The 21,853-nt window shown below is 34.7% G+C and overlaps 2 protein-coding genes across 2 annotated transcripts; one reads left to right on the forward strand and one right to left on the reverse strand.

Moving 5' to 3' along the window:
* Nucleotides 1-228: 228 nt before the first annotated feature.
* Nucleotides 229-3,374, reverse strand: LOC113271848 (F-box/kelch-repeat protein At3g06240-like). Its single transcript, XM_026521772.1, has 3 exons — nucleotides 3,171-3,374; nucleotides 2,951-3,083; nucleotides 229-959 (listed from the first exon to the last, which is right to left on the reverse strand). Exons 1-3 carry the CDS (start codon nucleotides 3,372-3,374, stop codon nucleotides 229-231), a joined length of 1,068 nt encoding a protein of 355 aa, XP_026377557.1.
* Nucleotides 3,375-17,318: 13,944 nt separating this feature from the next.
* On the forward strand, nucleotides 17,319-19,509 carry LOC113271849. Its single transcript, XM_026521773.1, has 6 exons — nucleotides 17,319-17,594; nucleotides 17,699-17,752; nucleotides 17,821-18,195; nucleotides 18,277-18,421; nucleotides 18,496-19,029; nucleotides 19,124-19,509. Exons 1-6 carry the CDS (start codon nucleotides 17,319-17,321, stop codon nucleotides 19,507-19,509), a joined length of 1,770 nt encoding a protein of 589 aa, XP_026377558.1.
* The last annotated feature ends 2,344 nt before the right edge of the window (nucleotides 19,510-21,853 follow it).

Here is a 21,853-nt window from a genome sequence, read left to right on the forward strand (position 1 = left end):
GAAATTTCATATAAGAGGCCGCCTGAAATTATATCAATAAGATGTAAAAAAATAGGCCGCCTGAATAACAAAAATCTAAAGTCCCTTTTTCTGGTCACCTTTATCATTTTCTAATTTTCACAACTTTCATTTTTCACATAAGATAGGTTATATAACAGGTGAAGTGCTTAAGAAAACCATACCTTTTCCAGTTTTCTTCATGCTCCATTGATTCCTCTTGTTCTTCCTTTACTTCAGATATGTACTAGAGTTAAGTGAAACAAGGCTGGTTACACAGTTAACTACATCTGTAATTTGACAAACCGCGAGTTTCCAATATCTTTCGCTCTTTGGGTCATATAAGATTAACTTGTCATAGCCCTGCAATAAAATCTTATTGCTCTCAAAACTCCATTTGAGCCTCAAACTGAATGCTTCGGTAATGGTCTCTTCAGTAATTCTGAAGCTTTTAGTCCAGGAATCTCTCACTGCATACTCTTGCATTACCCACACATCAACACGAACACCAAAAACATGAAAAACTAAACAAAGACGCCCTCTCAGCTCCGCCACATGTTTCCCATACTTATCATCTTCCAGAGGTTCTTCTGGGTATGTCGAGCGCTCTGTAGGCAGTGATACCTCCACAAACCTCTCATTCGAAATATCAAAAGAGACTAGTACTATCAACATTTTTTCAAGAGAAACAACAAACCAATGATGTGCACCATTAACAAGCACCCCAAGTTCGTGGTTTCCAACCATGTAAGATACATTTCCAATCTTTCGCCACGAACCAGTTCCCAGTGTATAGACCTCAACCTCAAAACTCAGCTTAACAGGTCTACACGATGGATCAAATCTCTCAACTCTAACCAATTTGTAATCATCAATCTTGCAATCATACGCAAACAAGAATGAACTTTCACTTGGTTTTCGTAGGACGTATATTTTTGGACGACGACCAAAGGGAGGAGTCCCTATGTGATGAAAAAATGGTGACTTTGTCCGTCACAGAGAATGTGCAAAAAAATGAAAAAAAAAAAAAATTCTGGAAATTCGGAAACAGATCAATACAATTCATGAAATTGATCATGTATTTCGATCAAATCCAATAAACCGAACAAATTACATGTTCAGAGTACATAAAAAAACCCACTGATTCGATCGGATTTCTACATCTATCTCAATGAAGAAGAAAAAAAAAACAAACTTAATTATCGTCTTTCTTTTTCTTCTGAGTTATGATTCTTCTTATTCCGATTTCTTTTTCATTTTATTTAATCAGGATTATTGGGTTTGTTTATTACTCGAATGTTCAGTTTAAAGCATATCACGGGAAAGAGTTGTAGAAGATGCAAAAGAAACAGCAAGTTGCATCTCCAGTTTCACGTCTAGAAAGTGTTCGACCAAAAGTCCCATAAGAAACATCAGTGACTGGCTCATGAATTACCCTAAAAATGAGCTTTAACAGACGTTTTACGTTCAACGGATTGGTGTATATAATGCTCACAGACCAACGAAACAATGGTATGTCTCATCTGCTTCTTTGAATTAAGTTCAATTCAAAAAAGAGTGAAAATAATTTGGATTGACGAGAGAAATTAAGATGGGTTACTTAGAAGTAGCGTGGCTTCTTGGGTGCTGACTATGGGTGCCTGCAATGAATGTTTTGGGATAGTTCTGTAGTCATGTGATGGCTTGGTTGTCTGATTTGATGGTGAAAATAGTTGGTTTCTGTGTGCTGCCAAGAGATAAAAATATAGGACTGAAGTGAATTCTGGTGGGTTTGGTGGGAGTGGGAGGAAATAAGAGAAGGATACAAGAGCATGTATCTCTGCGTTTGTTTCTTCATCGGTTTTCTTCGTCGTCCCCCCACTGCTGCAGCAGTAATCTAGTCTTAAACTCTTTAATCGCTGGATTCAAAAGAAAAATTTGTTTCTCTCTGTCATAATTACCGTCAAATACAACAGTTGCAGTACAACATATGCATAACAAGCCATTAGATGAACCATAGAATGAATCAATTTCACAATCAATTTGACCATATGAAGTTCCGAATTCGAATTCGTAATCTTTATGCTCAACAATAAACCCATTTGAATTTGATGGGAAATTTAGTAATGGGTTTAATGAAATGACTTGGGATTTCTTCAAATGATAGTTTGGGAAATAAACATGACATTGTTGTTTTGAATGCTATGATTAATGTGCTTATGGATGAAATTAGAGCTGCGGATTAAGGAACAGAAAGACTTACTGACAGACTTGAATCTCAAGAGATATTTGACTGGTAACCTCAATAAGATCTCTTGAGAGATGTCTTCTGGGAGATTTGAAATTGATATTGACATTCTTTGCCTCTTTCTCTTCTTCCACTTGTGGTGGTTTTAGGTTTAGATTTGTTCTCAAATAGTTAAAGGAAGCAACTACAGTCACATGTTTCTTAACAAATAGGTCATCGGTTCAATCCTTGTTGCTAACAATAGCAAATATATTTTATGCATTTCTCTTCTACCCTTTTCCCTTTGAAGTGTGAAGCCTTGAGCATCTTTTTTTTTTGATACTAAAAGAAATTCATTCATTAATGTGAAGTAAGATTACATAGATCGTTTTTAACCAGAGTGAGGATATCATCTGGAAGATTGTCTGAATATAGAAAGTTTGCTGCTTGTAGTCTAGCTTTTTTGGCTAGTTCATGAGCTGCATTATTGCCTAGTCTGTTTACAGACTTACAAAACCAAAGTTCACTTCTAAATTTATTTTTAACTACTTGAATTAAATTTTGATTGGACCAGTGAACCTGTAGCTCATCTTCAGAGATAGATTTTACTACATTTTCACAATCCATTTCAAATACGGCCTTAACAATTTCAAATTCCTCCATCCAGTCCACAGCTATTTCCAATGCCTTGCATCCAAAATACTCTGTCCCATATTCTTCTTACACCTCCTCATCAAACACATATACCTTTTGCTCCTAGACATGTGCCTGCAAAATTTCTTAGAATTAGTCCTACACTTCCTTGCTTTGTATGTGATATATAAGGACCATCAATATTTATTTTCACAAATTCCTTATCTGGAGGTCTCCAATTCTTGATCTGCAATTCATTAACAAGAGAAAAATGATGTTGGATATTCAGATGAGAAGATTGATTGAATAACCAATTGATTTTAGCCACAGTAACCTGCAAATGTGGTTTCTGATCTTGAAAAACCTCTGAGCACCTGTCTTTCCAGATGTACCAAATAATGCACATAAACCTGCATATCAAACTTTCATTACTCAAACATAATGCAGAAATATTACTAACTGCAGAGTGGAGCCAGCCTATAATCCATTGTTCAAAATCAGTATGAGAATGTCTAATAGCATCTATATTAATATTCATGGCAAAGCAAATGGCTCGACTATAACTGCAATCCATAAAGATATAATTTATGGTTTCCTCACTGTTTTTACAGATACTACAAAGAGTTTCTATGCCATGTTTATATCTAGCACCCTTAGTTTTGACAGGAACTATTTGCTTTAGACATTTCCAAATAAAGATTTGAACTCTATGTGGAACTTTGAACTTCCACAAGTTTTTCCAAACATCAGTAGGAATAGAGCTGCCTGCAACAACGGTGGTGTTATAAACACTTTTAACAGTGAACTTACCTTTTCTATCTTGGATTCTTGAGTAAAGGTTAGGATTTCTGACTTAATATGAACTTACTCCGTGTTTGTTTGGATCTGATTGGTGATCTAAATCTAAATCCCGTTATATATTTGATTGGGATTGGTGTTCTTTTTTAGTTTTCCGATGTCCCACTTGGTTCATACATCTGATTCCTGTAATTTTGTACCTGACTCATATTTAGAATTAAAATATTTATAAAACTGTTATTTGATAATGTTAAATGTAAAGGATCACATTGACATGTAATAGATCTAGACCAATCAGTTGACTTAGAAAAAAACAAATAATCTGCTAGCGAACAACTTTGAAGGGAGCATATACCAACCTTTATCGGCTCACTATATCTTATTGAGATCCTTGTGCTCTTTGGTTCGACAGATAAATCCTTGTCGAACTTACTATGTGCAAGAACTCGTTATAAGCATGTCTGCAGAAAAAAAAAATCGTGTTTGGTTTCGAAGACGACTTAAAGATCACCAAACCTTTGGTAATTATCTTCAAACATTCTTGAAACAAAGATTCCAAAAGAGACAGGTCAAAGGACTGGCATTGCTTAGTTTGCCGCACAACCATTTCTCAGGTAGCATCCCAGTGCCATTTTTCAATACAACAAAAACTAATGTCAACTTAATTGATCCAAAGGAGTTGTGCTACTAAATTAATTGAAAATGCTTCCCATCCCCCAACAGAAATCCCCCACAACCGTCCCCCAATACATGACACAAGTGTACTGGTTATTCGCATTCATCACCGGATCCATCGAGGGTCCCTAGGGGCTATGTTGTAAAAGGCGCCCTGATCGCTAGCCTAGGCGCATGAGTTGCCCAAGAGGCGCCTAGGAAATTAAGTTTCCTGGCAATTATTTATCAAAGACGATAGGCGTGAACATGATTCCTTTTCCTTACGGCTCATCTGAAGGAAATGATAGGAGCTGAAATCGTATCGAAGCCTTTTAAATGCTTTTTAAAAGATGGCAATCTTCCAAAACAAACTATGAATTTTTCTGACGTTTTTCATTTCCATGTATTATATTCTTTATATTTTGTATTTCTAGCCTACCTCCCAACTTATGTGAGGACTAAAGGCTTGGTTGTTGTTGTTGTTGATGTATAAAACTTTACATAAGGTTTCTAAGATAAAATCTAGGTGTTACTGTTATTTTTTACATCTACCGGGAAAATACTTTTCTTTAAGTGCCATAGTCTTCCATGTTCGTAATGCTTCACAGTTTTAACAAAATTCAACATGTTGAAGCTCAAAGTACTCAAAAAACTGTTTGCTGCAAAGGAACGTCGAAATCAGAGGTATTCTGATATGCAGCAAGAATCATTCATATCAATAGACTACAATTGTGCCAAATACGATGTACACTTTTCCAGTCTCCTCAAAAAGGGAAGACGCAACTTATATAACAAATTTTTGGTACAAGTTTCATTTCTGAAATAATATCTTTGTTCCGCATGCAACGGATATAACGTTTTTGGTAGAAATTTCATTTTGTTGGACCTAAATCTATCACTGTAATTCGACAAGATGTCTGGTAAAAATCCAATTATCTCTCGTTAATCAGTTATTACTCGATAGAAAAACCAAGAATCATCTACTGGATAATTGGTAAGTTTCATAAATATTCTTCAATTGCTTTATTGGGTGAATGGATGGGATGTTATAAGTACGTAAGAGCCCAGACAAAACCATTAGTTCATGTATTGGAAATTGTAAACTTGCACTAGCTAGTAACTGGAAATTGCAAGTAAAAAGAAAGAAGAAAATATCGGGAAATATTCATACTTGGGCTTGCCAAAGAATCAAACAAGTGCCAAAAATATCGGCCAAGACGACAATTAATGGTAGTTGATCCTGAGCAGATGCAGAGACACTCTGCATGATGCAGTTGCAGGTGTTGCAAATCATTAGTTACAAATTACCGCATCAATTACAAGATGACCTATACTTGTAACTTGAAACTAACATTGAGGAGTACTTGACTGTAAGAGTTGTTATGAGATATATTAATTTACTGCAACCACAATATACAGATGTGCTATTGATTTTTCACATTTACCTTATAATCAGTACCTAGTTATACCTTATGAGAAATAAAAACGTAATCTATAATACGTACAGAAACACTAACAGGGTGTTAGTACCACGGGTGAGTTGGATGGAGTTTAATGTATTACGAATTTTGGGGATTTTTAAGGAGTTTAAGAGAGTGTAGGGAGTTTGAGAGAGTTTAGTGTTTTGATTTTAGGTAGTTTGGGAGACTCATCCAAAATTTCTACTCTTTTGAGAGATTTGGAATGAGGAAAAAAATACACTGTAAACTTTCCAAAACAACCAACTCCCTAGCATTCTAAGGTTTTACCACCAATAGGGAGTTCAAGAGTTTCTTTGAAACTCCCCAACGACTAACAGGGGTTTTCAAGAGAGTTTGGGAGACTCTTCTGAACTCCCCCACGACTAACGTGGATTTTGAAAGACTCCTTCAAACTCCCCCACAACTAACGGGTAAAAAATGAACTACACTCAATTCTCCCGAGGACTAACCTCCGCAAGTCTTTCTGATTTTCGATGTTCGGTTGTAGCATCAACAGATAACCTCTCACTGATGCCTTCAACATAATTTGCATCTGTAATCTGAAACCTTTTTAGCAGATTTCGAATCTAAAATTTGATCTGATCTTTTGTAGATAAGTAATTGAGTTCCAAACTTTCTGAATCAAAAATTCGGTAAGTAACTTTAGTCTTTCCTATTACCTCGGTGCATACTTGCTCAACATTCAGATCAATTTTATACCATGGGTTTGGATCAGTACTACATACCTACCCTCCATTCGGAAGGAAGTCGCATAACTCATGTCTTTTCAAAAAAAATCAAACCGCCTCATATTCACATCTGAATCACTAGGTTTATTTTCTCCCATGAGACTTTAATTATTACATTATAATACCCATCTAGTTCAGACCAAATTCCCGTTCCATCTGCATCCCTCGTTGGACCATACACATTCGTAAGAACGCAATCTAATTCATAATTTTTATAGTCTAAGTTCTATAGGTTAGATTTGGCTATTTGTTAACACTGCTTCTCTCTAGATATATCTCGCATATGAACTAGTAGCGAGATAGTTTCGCTGAATGGTTCAGCGCAGCCAATCACCTTTTCACGGAATGGTTCAGCGCTGATTGATTGATTTTTTGATCCGACGAATGCGCAACCTAATTCTACTTTTCGTTCTTCCATTCAGCTCATCTACTTGCTAGATTAAAATGACTATAGGACTTAGCTGCCAATATAGATGCTAGATTAGAACACCATGGGACTTATCCCTAGGACACGATATGATTAAGTCCGAAAATATCCACTTCTAGTGAGAGAAAGAGTGATAACGTGGCAGTGATTTTCAGGTGATTTCCAAACCTAAAATTTTCTTCGTAGTTTGGTCATGGAGAATAATTTTTCTCCATATTCTCTGCCTCCTCCGATCTCTTGTACTAAGTCGTCTAATACGAACTCATCTTTGTCTTCATTTTCTCTGTTGAGTAATGAAGTTTTTCCTCCTTTCCCCGGTTCTTCCAGAACTGGATTTGATATTTTGAAGACAAATGTTGAGATTCAAGACAATAAGGATGGAACTTGGTGTGGGATTTTTGAAATAACCAAAGGGTCAGAGAACTCAAACACATCATCTCCTTCGATTGGTGGAATTGAGCCCTGAATTTCAAACCCTAACCCAAGTTCTGATTTGAATTGGATGAACCCCTTTCCTAGACATAAAACTAAAATCATTGAGTCTAAATTAAACCACAAACCTTATGGAACAATTGCCGAATTATGCCTGCACAAAAAATAAAATCAAACACGAAACAAACAACGTTATGGCTGAGTCGCGGACTAGGTCGCTATCTTTAAGACATTTCGCGGCTCTGCCCAAGATTTGCAATCAGTTCTTAAATGGCGCGTCGTCCCCAGGATAAAACTGCCGAGATCAATCTCTTACACAATCACTCTTGCGCGGTGAGAGGATGTGAAACTTCTACACTTCATTCTTGCTCAGAAACTCATTTAGAAAAATAAGAGATGTTCACACACTTATTTTTCTTTCTCTAAAAATCTTTTCTTTTGTAAACCCAAGTCATAAAAGAAAACTCTCTCACAACAAGAAGGATTTCAACAACTCTCCAAGTTCTTTTTAATACCAAAACATAAAAGAAAAACTCTCTCACTAAAAATGTTTCAACTATTCTCACAATTCTTTTCATCAAAATCTGATTTATAATAGTCAAAGAATTAAATAAGATTAAATGAAATGCATTAATAAGTTAATAATTAGTATCATTAACCAATTCAACAAAAAACGGTTTTTGACATTATAAACGAAATTAATTTATTCTTTAAAGGAAGAATAAATGTCACAATAAAACCATTTAAATAAGACACTAATTTATTGGAAATTAATAATGTTTTTAAAACATATAATCCCAACAATCCCCCACTTATATTTTTCAAAACATTGAGCAAGAATGTACAGAGTTGTGCATAAGCAAAGGTGTCTTGCAACTTGAACCTTTACGTAGTGTCAATAGGCTCTCTTAAATTCTGACCATAGAGTGAACGTAAGTCTTGAACTCTATGAGATAAAAAGATTGCTTAACACACACGACTATACTAGTGTAAAGTCTAAAGCCAACACATTACGGCCCTGTGCTTGTATCTCAGTTTAATGAATGATCTAGAGAACTGCCCATATTCTCATAGAAAGCGGCCACACTTTCACATTCATATAGGTGAGTCTATCAAGAGTACTCCTAAATGTACCCCACTCTAAATAGATATATAAACATCATTAAGAGTTTAAAATTAAAAATTAAACTCAACCTTTACTCGTTTTAGGATGTCATGCCGTGGGATGAATTTTTCAAAAGCATAATTCTCGTATCTCCATATCACCTATGATTTCGTCTAGTCCCTTTGAACCTATTTCTAGGTAGGGTATACATCATAGATGACTCAATCTCAATGGGCATCAACCTCATCCCTAAGATATATTCACATTTTCTTATCAATCCTTTCGTCAAAGGACTAAGGGAAACTCGTTTCAGACACTATATATATATAATCCATATTTTCATAAAATCAACTCTTATGGTTGTCGTTACATTCTCAATTCACGCAATAGCCGCGGTACTATCACATTGGATTAATATGTATGTTCCTCTATCTATTAGCAACTGAAAGGATGTCCAATCAGCTTCGAAACATCCTTAAAGGATTGCGGTAACCATTTAGATAGTGTATTTCCAGGCGTATGATGTGTTTCAAACACCTCATAACCTTCTCAATATTTTACTAATTTTCCATACTATGATTGGTAAATCTGAATATAAAACCCCCACTATGGAAGCAATATATTACACCCCCACTACAAAAAATACTTATATATATATATATATATATATAGTCAATCACGTAGCAAAGAAGCATACTGAGCTACCATACTCATGTCTAGTGCAATCACACACAATCTCAAAAGCATTAGCACTAAACCAAATGAGTGAAAACTTGTTTACAGTCAGACTATATATATTTCTGTCTTTTTTAAAAATTATGTTTTCATTGAAATGAAAATTAATCCAGAGAAAGAAAAAATTCATTTCAAAAATATACACCATCTTCACTCAAGTCTTTCATGTCAAATAGCAAACTAAGCATATTCTCAATTTCATTTTCATCCTATAAGTTAGAATAAAAATTCAAAAAATCGCTTATGCATACAAAACAAAGAGTATTGTGCATTTCACTTTAATCAATTCTGAAATCATTCGAATGAATCAAGTAAACAATTTTTATTTTATAAATTGTTTTAAAGTTGTTTTTCAGAATATAAAGGATAACTTATCTAACTTATATGATTTCTTTTATTGTAGAAACTACACAGTTTTCCATGCTTGGTTTACATAGATTCTCATCCTTAACTTACACAAAAGTATATATTTCTACTTATGACTATAACAAATCATACATTGTAGAAACAACATCAATAAAACAAGCATGTAAGTTATTTAGCGACATGAATGCAAGAGTCAACAATTTTCTGTTTGCTTGTCTAAAAACAATAGGCTCATAAAAACTTTTTCCCAAAGATTTAATAGTTTGAAGAACAAAGTTACTCTCTATAAGAAGTTATTTTCCAGCAACAAAATATTCATGACTAACTTTAGTCTCACTACAATTATGCATTTCTAGGTTCATTCTTAGTGAATTACTTGTCACCTTCATTTTTCTAGTTCCTCTAATTTAAGTCAAATGTGTTAAAGCATAGGATATGGAACCCCCACTATTTTTGACTCAAACAAGAATTTCAAAACAATATCCAAAGATCCCAAAAATTGTGAAAAACTAATAAACCAATGATCTAAACCCAAAACGTTTTGCACAATATAGAGAAAAATTCAAACAATTTTCTTGAAAGCAACATTGCTTAAAATTCACTACTCAAAAATCATATTTGATATCAGGACAAGTTACTCGAAGCATCTTTATAAAATTCTCAAATATTTTATGTCATCCAATATCATTGCAAGTTGCGTAAGATTTGAAAATGTACATGCTTTTATGAGTTAATTAAGATTACATACATGTTACTCACAAATTCACCAAGTTTATAAGAAAATATAACATGCTCATATTTATCACTAACTCATTGAATTCTTAAAAGCATGACAAAAACTCATATTTCAATTATTCAAAATTCAATTCGTGTTATGATTAAATTGTAATATTATATTCAAACATTTTTTCCATAACCTATCATTTGTAGTAGTGCAATGATCAAATTCAACAAATTTCTAATCTCAATCTTGTTAATAACAAGATAGGAGGAAACTAGAATTCTTTCTCATTTCGGAAGTATGAACATCTTTAACAAGATTGTTCTACCCAAAGTAAACTTTGAGATCGTTCCAATACCGAAAATCCTAGTGATGTGAGTATATCTCAACAACACTTTCTTTCAAACGATTTGGTTCAAATTTTGAACCATAACCTATCAAAACAAACATGGTGTAAAACATCAATATATACCAACCTCTCACCGTATCTACAATTCACATTAACTTATCTTGAAAAGCGTTGTTAATAACATTTGATATCCTTGCAATGCCGTTCAAGAATATCAAATAAATTCATAATCAATATTGTGTTCATTTCTTGGTGAGAGTTGATATTCACATTAGTTTTGACTAGGTTTCTAATTATTTCGGTTTTGGGTTTGTATATAATTCCATCTCATTAGTTCCAAACTTATATGAGTCACATGTTTATTGTCATACACAATAATTCTCAATATCTTGTTTCCCTAAAATTTATTCTAAGATTGAACAATCAACTTATTCAATTTAGAATGCCATTATTTGATCACTACAATAACTACAAATAGTTCATCAAACATACCTCCATTGCTTTTAAAGCTCAATTGGTTATAAACCATTGTCCATTCCTTGTGCACCAACATAGAAATCAGCAAAAATGTTGCTCCACTCATTGATTAATCTCCCTCAATTTTATTTCATTGGAAAATAAAATTTTGCTCAAGTAAATGAATTTTCACCTGTCACAATCATTTACATGTGAGCATTTGGAACCAAAAATAAGTAACGTATGCACTTACATAATTACTTAAAAATCAATAAAAATATAGTACTCTTTATTTCTCTTGAGTGTCAAATAAAGATTCAAAATTATATAGTTATAACATCATATATTTATAACTCTTTATCAAACATATGTGGTGCACTAGTTTGATTGCGAACAATAATCTTCCTTTTCATTACCAAAACAAGAGTACGAAATAATAGAATCAAAATATGATTTTTGAAGTAATTTCTTACATCTCTAATCTTTAATCTTAAGTACCATATACGTCTTATATTTTGGAAAAATATACACAACGATTTTAAAATCACTAGGTCTCTCAAACGAAAAATCCAAATGGAAAATGTCAAAATGGGTTTTGAAGATAAGTTCCTTAGCTACAGGTTTCATATTATACACAAATACAAAATATCAACACAAAGATCATAAAAGCGAATTCAACAAGGACTAAATTTCTGCTCTTCAGAAATTTTCAGCAACTTTGTGCAGTTTTCTAAAATACTTTACAAATAGTTTTAGGACTCCAAAAATTCTGAAATTTAGCATGGATGACCCACATGAAGTCGAATATATCAGGTTAAAATTTCAAGACCCAATTTGTTTCCATATAGGAGATAAAAATACATCTCTACAATATGTTAAAAAACATTCGTTTCACATCAACAATATTTTTCTATGTTAGATATTCATGATAAAAATATTATCCATGTTACAAACCTAGTCCATCAAAATCAGAGATAAAATTTAACTCTAGGTATTAGGTTACCTAAAATTTCAAGCATCATTTTCAATTGTCAAAGAAAAATTATACAAATTATAATTCTATAAAATGAAAATAAAACATGATATTTATCGCGTTTAAGCAATTGTTTTCTTTTTGATATCCATGGCAGAATAAAACTTCTTAAAATTGTTGGAACAATTGCCGAATTAAGCATGCACAATAAATAAAATCAAACACGAAACAAACAACGTTATGGCTGAGTCGCGGACTAGATCACTATCTTTAAGACGTTTCGCGGCTCTGCCCAAGATTGTGCAAGCAGTTCTTCAATAGCGCGTCGTCCCCAGAATAAAACAACCGAGATCAATCTCTTACACAATCACTCTTGCATGGCGAGAGGATGTGAAACTTCTGCACTTCATTCTTGCTCAGAAACTCATTTAGAAAAATAAGAGTTGTTCATACACTTATTTTTCTTTCTCTAAAAATCTTTTCTTTTGTAAACCCAAGTCATAAAAGAAAACTCTCTCACAACAAAAAGGATTTCAACAACCCTCCAAGTTCTTTTTAACACCAAAACATAAAAGAAAAACTCTCTCACTAAAAATGTTTCAACTACTCTCACAATTCTTTTCATCAAAATCTGATTTATAATAGTCAAAGAATTAAATAAGATTAAATGAAATGCATTAATAAGTTGGTAATTAGCATCATTAAAAACGAAATTAATTTATTCTTTAAAAGAAGAATAAATGTCACAATAAAACCATTTAAATGAGACACTAATTTATTGAAAATTAATAATGTTTTTAAAACATATAATCCCAACAAAACTTCTCTATGAGGTTAATGGCAAGCTAATAGTTGCAACATCTTCTAAAGATTTTTTAAAGATGATTAATGAACGTGAAAAGGTAGTGGTGGGTTTCTTTTGGGGAAAAAATTATCCTTCTCTGCTGTCAAGGATGCAATGAGCATGACATGGGTACTGAAGGGAGAGGTAAGCATCAAATTACATGGAAAATGTGCCTTTATATTTGAATTTTCAATTGATGAGGATCGGAAAAGAATGCTAAAACTGGGTTCTTTGGCATCTCAAAAACATTGTTTACACTGTGACATTGGACAACTTAATTAATTGAAGAATCTCTCTCTGATATTAAGACTGTCCTATTTGGATTCTGATTTATGGTGTTCCACTGCATACGTGGAATAATGAGGGGTTTAGCTAGATTTCAAGTTACATAGAATACCCTCTTTTGGCTGATGATTATACACTCAACAAAACTAGACTAGCTTATGCTAGGGTTTGGATTGAAATAGATGTTGATTTCAAGTACCCAGAGAGTATTCCCTTGTTGATTGATAGAAAAATATCCATGGAACTCCCTGTTGAGTATCAATGGAGACCCACTAAGTGCGAAAATTGTGTATCTTTTGGACAATCATCTATTAATTGCACAAGGAGAAGGAAGAGCAAATGGGTAACTACTAACTAGGAATCAAAAATAACGAGGGACGACTATTTCTACAACAGGTAGCAGGAGTACTGAATATGAAAATTTAGATACGAATTCTAAGGATGCTTCTAATGGCAGTGTTGTTATAGAGGTTCAATCTGAAACCATAGATATCTCTGGTGCTACTATAGCAACTGAAGGAAGGCCAACGAATATTGTTGAGGAATTAAGGAAGGACATTGTATCATATAGAGTGTTTTCTGGAATAGAAATTTCGGCTCAAGTGAAATAGATTTCTATTTGTAAGGGTGACAAGCATTCGAAGGAAAAGAGCGCAAGTGAGAAGAGTGACTCTAGAGAAGCTGGCAGTACATCAATAGTGGTAGAAGGTGCGGAGGAGGGAGTACTGTTAGAAACTGAGTGGAAGTCAGTTGGGGAGTGGACTGCAGTAAAAGGCAATACATCTCAAGCAAACAAGGGCAAAGTTGATACGATTGCGACTCCAACCAGGAACCTTTTTACTATGTTGAGTGACTTCAAGGAATGCAATTTTCAAGCTACCGGAAGTAAAAGAGGACATTCAAGGGTGGTTGAAGGTGATATCCTTCTTGAAGATTCCAATGGGGATAGTGACAAGTATACAAATGCGGATTTGGAAAAAAATCAACAAATTATATTCATTGCCTGTGAAGATAACAAGGTTTACAAGAAAACAGAGATAAAACTCTCCAGACTTCAATGAAATGGTAAATCCCAACGGTTGTAACGAGAGTTTAGGTAGAGGGAAACGTTCTCATGCGAGGAGACATTAGCCTTTAGTTGGGGTTGCTTCTGTTTAATTTGTGCTTGGACTTCCCTTGCTTGATGCTACTAGCTTTTGTGTAAGGCTTTTAGCCTACCTCCCTTGCCACGCTTAGACATTCTTTCCATCTTGTATTCTCTTTTTCCTTTTCAAAAAATAAATTATAAAAAGGTATGAACGACGTTTAATACAGACCCGATCCGAAGGTCGGGAAGCTCCGGATGGAATAGTCATTGGACGGCTATTAAGGACTCACGGGTTTCACAATTCGTACGAATTTGTTCTATATATGGAGATCATTGCAATGTTTACCATAAAAGGGACTCCTGACATCAAGTGGCTTTGTGATGATTATTTGAATACTTTAGATACCTTTCGAAGTTCTTTCAATAATTTTTCAGGGACTTTGTGATCTTCGATCTAAACTAAATCCGTTGGATACCCATCTTTTTTACTTCATCGATTCAGCAAATATGCCATCAGATCATGATTATCTCAACCTTCACAGTAAAGCTTCAACAGATCAGACGAAACGTCGGTCTAAAGAGAGATGTGAAAAAAACGGTAAGACTGATGGACATTGCCAACAGCAGTCCCGTTCATATATTACCCAGGTGTGCTCACTTTCTTTCATGTATTAGAGGTTTTCATAACAAACAAATTAGATTTGATCTTTAGGTTTCCACGGAATTCCTTTTTTTTTTTTTTTTTAAAGAGTGTCATGCGGGCTTGCCTCTTTAGTCGTCTCTCTGTTACTGCTTAACTTTAGCTCAGCTGTGGTAGTTTCTGATAAGAACACGATTTCTCTAATTTCTGATTGATTTTTCCAAGATAGTCTTTTTGGTTAGCTAATTCATCATTGTTTCTCGCTTCAAGAAGAAGATATTGTAGTGATTCGAAGAGGTCTGAATCTGGAAATCTACTAATTATCACTTTCTTATATGTAAGGTTTTGATTCCTTTTTATTTCGAATTCTTGAGTTACTCCTTTGTATGGGTTCTATTAAGATTAGTAAGATTGTTGCAATATAGGGTCTTTGCGCAGAGTTAGGGTTTTCTGGGTTTAGCAAATTCTCGGGTTATTTACTCCTCTTCTCAGTCATTAACGGTTCTAATAAAAGTCTCTTCAAATTATAGGATGCTGATTACCGTGGTGTAGTAAGAGACCTTGCGACGAATGCTAAGCATGTTGCACAGTTATGATGAAACCATCTCCAGAGGAGAAGCTTTTTTCTAATTCAGGGTCGGTATTCTTCCATTCTAGATTAATTTATTGGATTAACCTTATCAAATAGCTTACAGTTTGGTATCCGTGAAAATGAGTTCGACTTCATAGACATTGAAAAAGGTGGGCATGTGTTTTCCCAATTGGTCGTTGTTGCTGGTGTTGTTTGGTGGGTGTGATTGACTTTTCACCGCCTGGTTTGCTTCCCTCAGACTGTGTGTCAGTTGGTGAATTGGAATGCTCTGTATGAGAGATTTGATTTCTACGAGCATATTTTTGAGATACCATGCTGTTATGATAATAACTACTCCAATTTATGATACACCGCCGCCATCATGTACATCTGCATGCGGATTGGTACCAGTTTATGGTCGTAGGTATGGTTATCCCTGGTGGCCAATTCATGTTTCAGACTTTAAACATGGTGATTCTGAGTCAGCTCCCATGGAAAAACAGAAAGAATATCGGCCATAAAGATTGTCCTTGTCGCAAATAAATAAAAGCGCATTGTAGTTGCAGGAAAACTTACAACTACACTCCAATGTATCTAGATTATTACTCAAGTAATCATAATGAATTCTTTATTAACTTTCAAGGATTATAATTGGATACCATGAATAACAATGACTTTACTTCCTCTCCAACAAACTTTCTCTCTCCTAGTTTCTTGTCTAACACACACGAAAAGATCTCTCTCTCTATGTGATGACTTCCTTCCTTTATATAGCTATTCCTCATAGTGGATGACAGCTAAAAGATCCACTATTTTCGGAATCACTATGCGATACATTCGCTCATTTAGAATCACTCATTCTCGCACAGACTATACTTCGCATAAAACATCACACTTTACTCGTGATCTTGCTGACATCATCCAATACGTCACTTCAGCTCTGCCGTGTGTGATAGTCCTCGCTTATATCAGATAATCCTTACTTCGCATACTTATTGATATGTGCGATATTCCACTCCTACATTTTTCCTCTTCTCATTTCGCTTACATTGTGAAGTGAGCGATATGAGAAATTTTCATCCTATAATATCGCATGTGTATATCTTTTCATATTCTATCTTGTCGACACTCCTCCGGAATTCCAGTTTTCCTTAATTACGCGTGCATTTTTAACCACTTATTATCTGACACATCATTTTAACCGCCTGTTTTTATACGTTCATTCTTTGCATTAATGAAACCTTGAAAAATGGGACTCATTTTTCCTTATATATCTTTTTTCGTCTTCTTCTTCTTTGTACTTTCTTGTTTCATCTTCTCTGCTACTGATTTCTATGATCAAAGCTAAATTCATTTCTTTCTACTTTCTACCCATTTCCATTCACATTCTAAAAATGGCTCCTGCTGGCAAGAAGATGGAGACAGAATTCAATAGGTTGAAGAATGAATTCCATTCGGGAGGTTACTCACTTTCTCTTCCCCCATCATCTGACTATTCATCCAAACTTAGTCTTGATTTGATCAATTCCGATCAATGGAATAATCAAAGAATTATTATTTCATTGGGACAACTTTCCATTCTTCCAATTCCCTTGTTTAACTCCGAAATACCCCTATTTTATGAAATTCTTGCTGATGATCGATTCGCACGGGGAATATTCCAACTAAGTGGTGATGCGATCAGAATAGCATTGGAATATTCTCGTCGCGCGGTTGGGCTAGAGTCCTCTTAACCTTATGAGGTGCGAAATGAATCGCATCGTGATAAGGTCATTGATTCTACCGAATATACTCTTGATAATTTCTTCAAAAAATTATTATGTTGCAATTATGAAAAGAAATTTAACTAAATGGGCCGTTCTCTTAAGAAGAAAAGATGGTATCGCTGAAGATGATAAGATCATGCGAGATGTTAATTGGAATGACAAATCTAACAATTTTGCTCGCAGATCTAATGGATCGAGCTGGCTTAATTGCCCTGTCATTCTAGGGGGTCCTTATATTTCTGGTAAAGCTGAGGATGGTTCTGATATTCCTCTTCCTGAAAAGTTTTCTTCTTACCAACCTTGGGAGTTTGTACTTTCGGAAGCTGAGACAAAGAAAGTGGTATGGGGCTTCGCATAAATGTTCTCAATCTCGCATAATTTCTTCCAATTTCTTATAGTCGTATAAATGTTCTCAATTTCGCATAATAATCCTACTTTTTGCAGACTGCTAAGAGGGACAAAACTTCACACAATGCATCAGCTTCGCAGAATAACAAAGTAAGAAACATTCTTTTTGATTTTCACAATATTGTTGCCTCTGTTTCTTATCTTTATTATTCGCGTAGGTGAAATATTTAAGTGATAAGACTTCAAGTAAAGGTAAGTATATTCCTAAAAGGCCTACGTCTAAATCTTCATCAGAAACGACATCTACAATGGATGATCTCTCTAGGAAGCGTAAAAGATACGATTCGTCTTCAAGTTCGGAGTCTAGTGAGGATGATATCTCTGTTTCTGATGATTCATCAATTCCTTCTTCTTTGAAAGAGTTGTCCAATATTTTTGCTGGAGATCTCCTAACTGCTGTTGATAATGAAGAATTAAATCGTGCTTTTGGAATGGTTTCTAAAATATGCGATGCTCCTACTTTAGATGACCCATCTCTTCGTGGAGATGCCTCTGCGATAAATCCAAACCTCCAATTCACAATCGGCTCTTTGGTAATATTTGCAATTTTAACTTTTGTCTTTTCTTTAGTCTTGTTTTATTCCTAATAGTAATACTTCCTTTCGTTCTCGCAGGAAGCCCGTTTATCTTATGTAATCTCCTCGGACTACCAAAGGAGACTTACTAAACTTGAGAAAGAAAATGCCAAGCTTAAAGCTGAGAATTCAACCAATTCTGATTTGATTCGCAGAGCCCGAGAAAGAAATGATGAACTCATTGGTATGTAGCCTTTATTTTCCTTGTTCTTCTATTTTATGCGATAATTCGCATTTCTTATTTTGTTATATTCGCAGACCTATGTAACCTTTCGGATGAGGCTGCCAATCTTCTTGATGGAGAAACCCTTTTAGAACACCGTAATTCTTCTTTAAATAACTATCCCAACCAAGGATTTGAAAATATGAATTTGGAAGAATTAAGATTGAAATATGCTGCTCTTAGAAAAAGCCATAGATCTTTATTGACTACATTTAATAACTCTAAACATCGTCTTCATGAGAGCCAAGAACAAATTCAAGTTTTGGAAACAAAGAAGAATAAGTTTATTGATGAGAAAGACGAGATCACTCTTAAGGGTGTGAAAGCACCAGAAAAATTCCAAGAATCCATTATTGAGGTTCAAAAAGAACGTGATTTAGCTTTGATCAAAAAGAACATACTTGTGGAAGAAAGAAATTTAATTCGCCCTTGTCTTCTCATAGAAAGCGAAACTGAATTTAGTTGGGCTGCTAGAGTTCTAAATGATGCTAGAAAGGACTTAGCCATAAACGTGAGTCTTCAAGCTGAACATTCCGCATTGGTTAAAGACATTGTTTCATATTATGAAGGTCAAATATTGCTCTTTTAATACTTATCCTTTTTTCTAAGAATAACACACTTTTTTTTTATATGTATTCTAACTTGCTTATTCATATTTCGTAGATAAGGAGAAGAATTATCTTCAAAAGATTGCAGAGTTAGAAAATCGCTTAGCTTCTGAAGAAGAGAAGAATTATCCTCATAAGATTGAAGAATTAGAAACTCTCTTAGCTTCTGAAGAAAAAGATTTATTTGCTCGCAACTCTAAGTATCAACAATTGAAGAAGAACTTCATCATCATGGTTTCAAACAATAGCAATGATGATGATCGTGCTCGCGAAGCTGCTGTTAAGAAAGTATGTGTTGAGAATAACATCCCTCTTACAAAGTATAAATTTCCTGAAATCCCTGATAATGAACATATTTCTGATATTTCAGACAATGAGGGAGAAGATGAAGGATCTGAAGAAGAAATAAGTGGTTCTGAGGTTGAGCGAGGTGAAGATTAGTCATTTTCATTTTTTGTAAATTCTTTGTAAATTCTTTGCCTTCTGAATATTTCATGTAACCTTAAAAACATGCACCTTTGAGTATTAATTTTCACTCTTTTAATATAAATTCCCTTTGCTCACATTCACATCCAAAATATCATTCTCTCGCATGTATATGAGTCTATCAAATTGTGCAAATAACATTCCCTTTGCATTCCCATTCTTGCCTCTGTTAATTGATACATCTTGATAGACTTAGTATGATTAATTCTATTTTATAGTTCTTCATGCATTTGGTGCGAATACTTTCCCAGTATTCTTATTCCCTATAAATTCCTGCAAAATAAAATTAGTATAAAATTTTATGTTTCTCACAAGGTCTTATTTTTCCTTACTATGTAAAGATCTTATCTTTCCTCAATTCTATGAGATGAGATCGCAGGCGGTCTTTACACTGTAATGTATCGACCCATTGACCTCATCTTATCTTTTTCTTGTATTATTTCCTCTTCAGGTTTTATCGCATAAATATAATAAGTCTTAATACTCCCTTGAGTAAAAAGTCTTATGATATTTACGTCTTTTGACACAATTCAACTCCCTAATGGAGGGTGCCGTCCTTATATTCCCCCTGATTGCCTCTTCAAGGAAGCCTACCTCTACCGGGTTAAGGTTATGGCTCTTCCCATCTGGTTAGTTCATCAACTAGTTGATTTCGCAGTCTCACATCTCAACACCGATGAGGTTTATGGTTGCGAGACCGAACCCTAAGTGGGGTATCTTCGGAACGAGTGCATCATAGTTAGGACTTGTCAAGAGTGGCAATGTACGCTCCAGACGCCCCGGGCACTCTTGACTCAACCGTGTACCTCGGCGCCCTGATCGAGTTTCTGCACTCCTTAGGAGATACTTTTCCACCTTAGTCTCTCAATCTAAGATTATTATCTTAGACTGAAAATTTAAGGTACCTCTCCCGGATGGGCATTTTCGTTTGTTCTCACCCCAAATATCCATGAATCAAGTTCCACGGTCGGTGTTGCTTTCCCTTGAGTCATGCTTTCTAGGTTCTCCGACTATGACGTGCGACAGGTCTTACTTTTTTGCCTTTTGCATGTATGCGAATTAGGTTGCACTCCACATTTGAATTCCTAGCCAATCTGATTAAAATCACTTCAGATGCCTTTTATTAAGGTCTTATTGTAAAGATTTTAATTTTTCTTTTCTCGAGATGCTATCATTTCATGAAACTAGAATTTGTCATTTCATTTTCAAATTTTGAGTTTATATAACTCTAGTACATGGATTTCTTATGAACTTATTTCTCATAAAGAAAGACATCTGCATTCTCCATATTACTCATTTATCCCCACATTTTTTGTATCTTTTTAAACTCGCAGATATTGTTCAGAATACTATTTCGCATACCCCTTTCAATCTTCTCTGTGCGATAACTATTAGGGTTTCGCATACTTATTAAACCCTGTTTCAGTACTTTGTTTTTATGTTTGTCCAACTCTCAAATATATTGTATCCACCATTAACCGCTCAGCTCTTTGACTATCTACGGCATGTTTTTTCCAATTTCTTCGCTTACTCTCTCTTTCTTCGCACTTGTCAATGTCAATTTCTTGACAATTTCTACTTTCAACTGTGTTTCCTCTTATAATACCAACAGCTTGAGGTAAAGGAAATTTTATGCACTGATGAAATGTTGAGGCCATACCCAAGATACTATGCAGCCATGGTCTTCCAATTAGAGCATTATAGGGCGATTCGACATCTACAACACAAAACACAATATCTGTAGGCATATTCTGAAGAAGAATCCTCATAGTCACCTCACCTTTTGGCTTGTTCGCAGTTCCATTGAAGCCATAAATTTTGTACGTTGAAGGAATCAATTCGTCGTCCCTTCGACCCATGGTTTTATATGTAGAATAAAAGAGAATGTCAACAGAACTTCCGGGATCTATAAGTATTCTATTTATTCCCCAAGAGTTTACTTCATATTCTTCATCATCTTCTACTTTTGGCTTCGGATTAATTCCTAATCGCACTACTAATGGACATTCATGCGACTCCCCTCCTCCTGGTGTTTCTTACGCACTAAATGAGATAGTCTGTTTTTGCCAAGCCTTCAATGGTGATATTTTCGCAAGATTAAGAATTTACCTTCCATCAGCATCTCTCGCATACACCCTTCTTAAGACATTGTCATGGAAGTCTTCTATGCTTCTAAATGAATGTACAATTGAATTACAATATAAGTTTTTCACTTTCGCGCCTACTGATGAGTGCCAAATATTGTATATATTTATCCCTTTTTGTTGGCATTTTAACTCATCTTTTGTGCATTAATTCT

The sequence above is a fragment of the Papaver somniferum genome, chromosome 4 (genome assembly GCF_003573695.1).
Source record: "Papaver somniferum cultivar HN1 chromosome 4, ASM357369v1, whole genome shotgun sequence".
Classification (NCBI taxonomy): domain Eukaryota; kingdom Viridiplantae; phylum Streptophyta; class Magnoliopsida; order Ranunculales; family Papaveraceae; genus Papaver; species Papaver somniferum.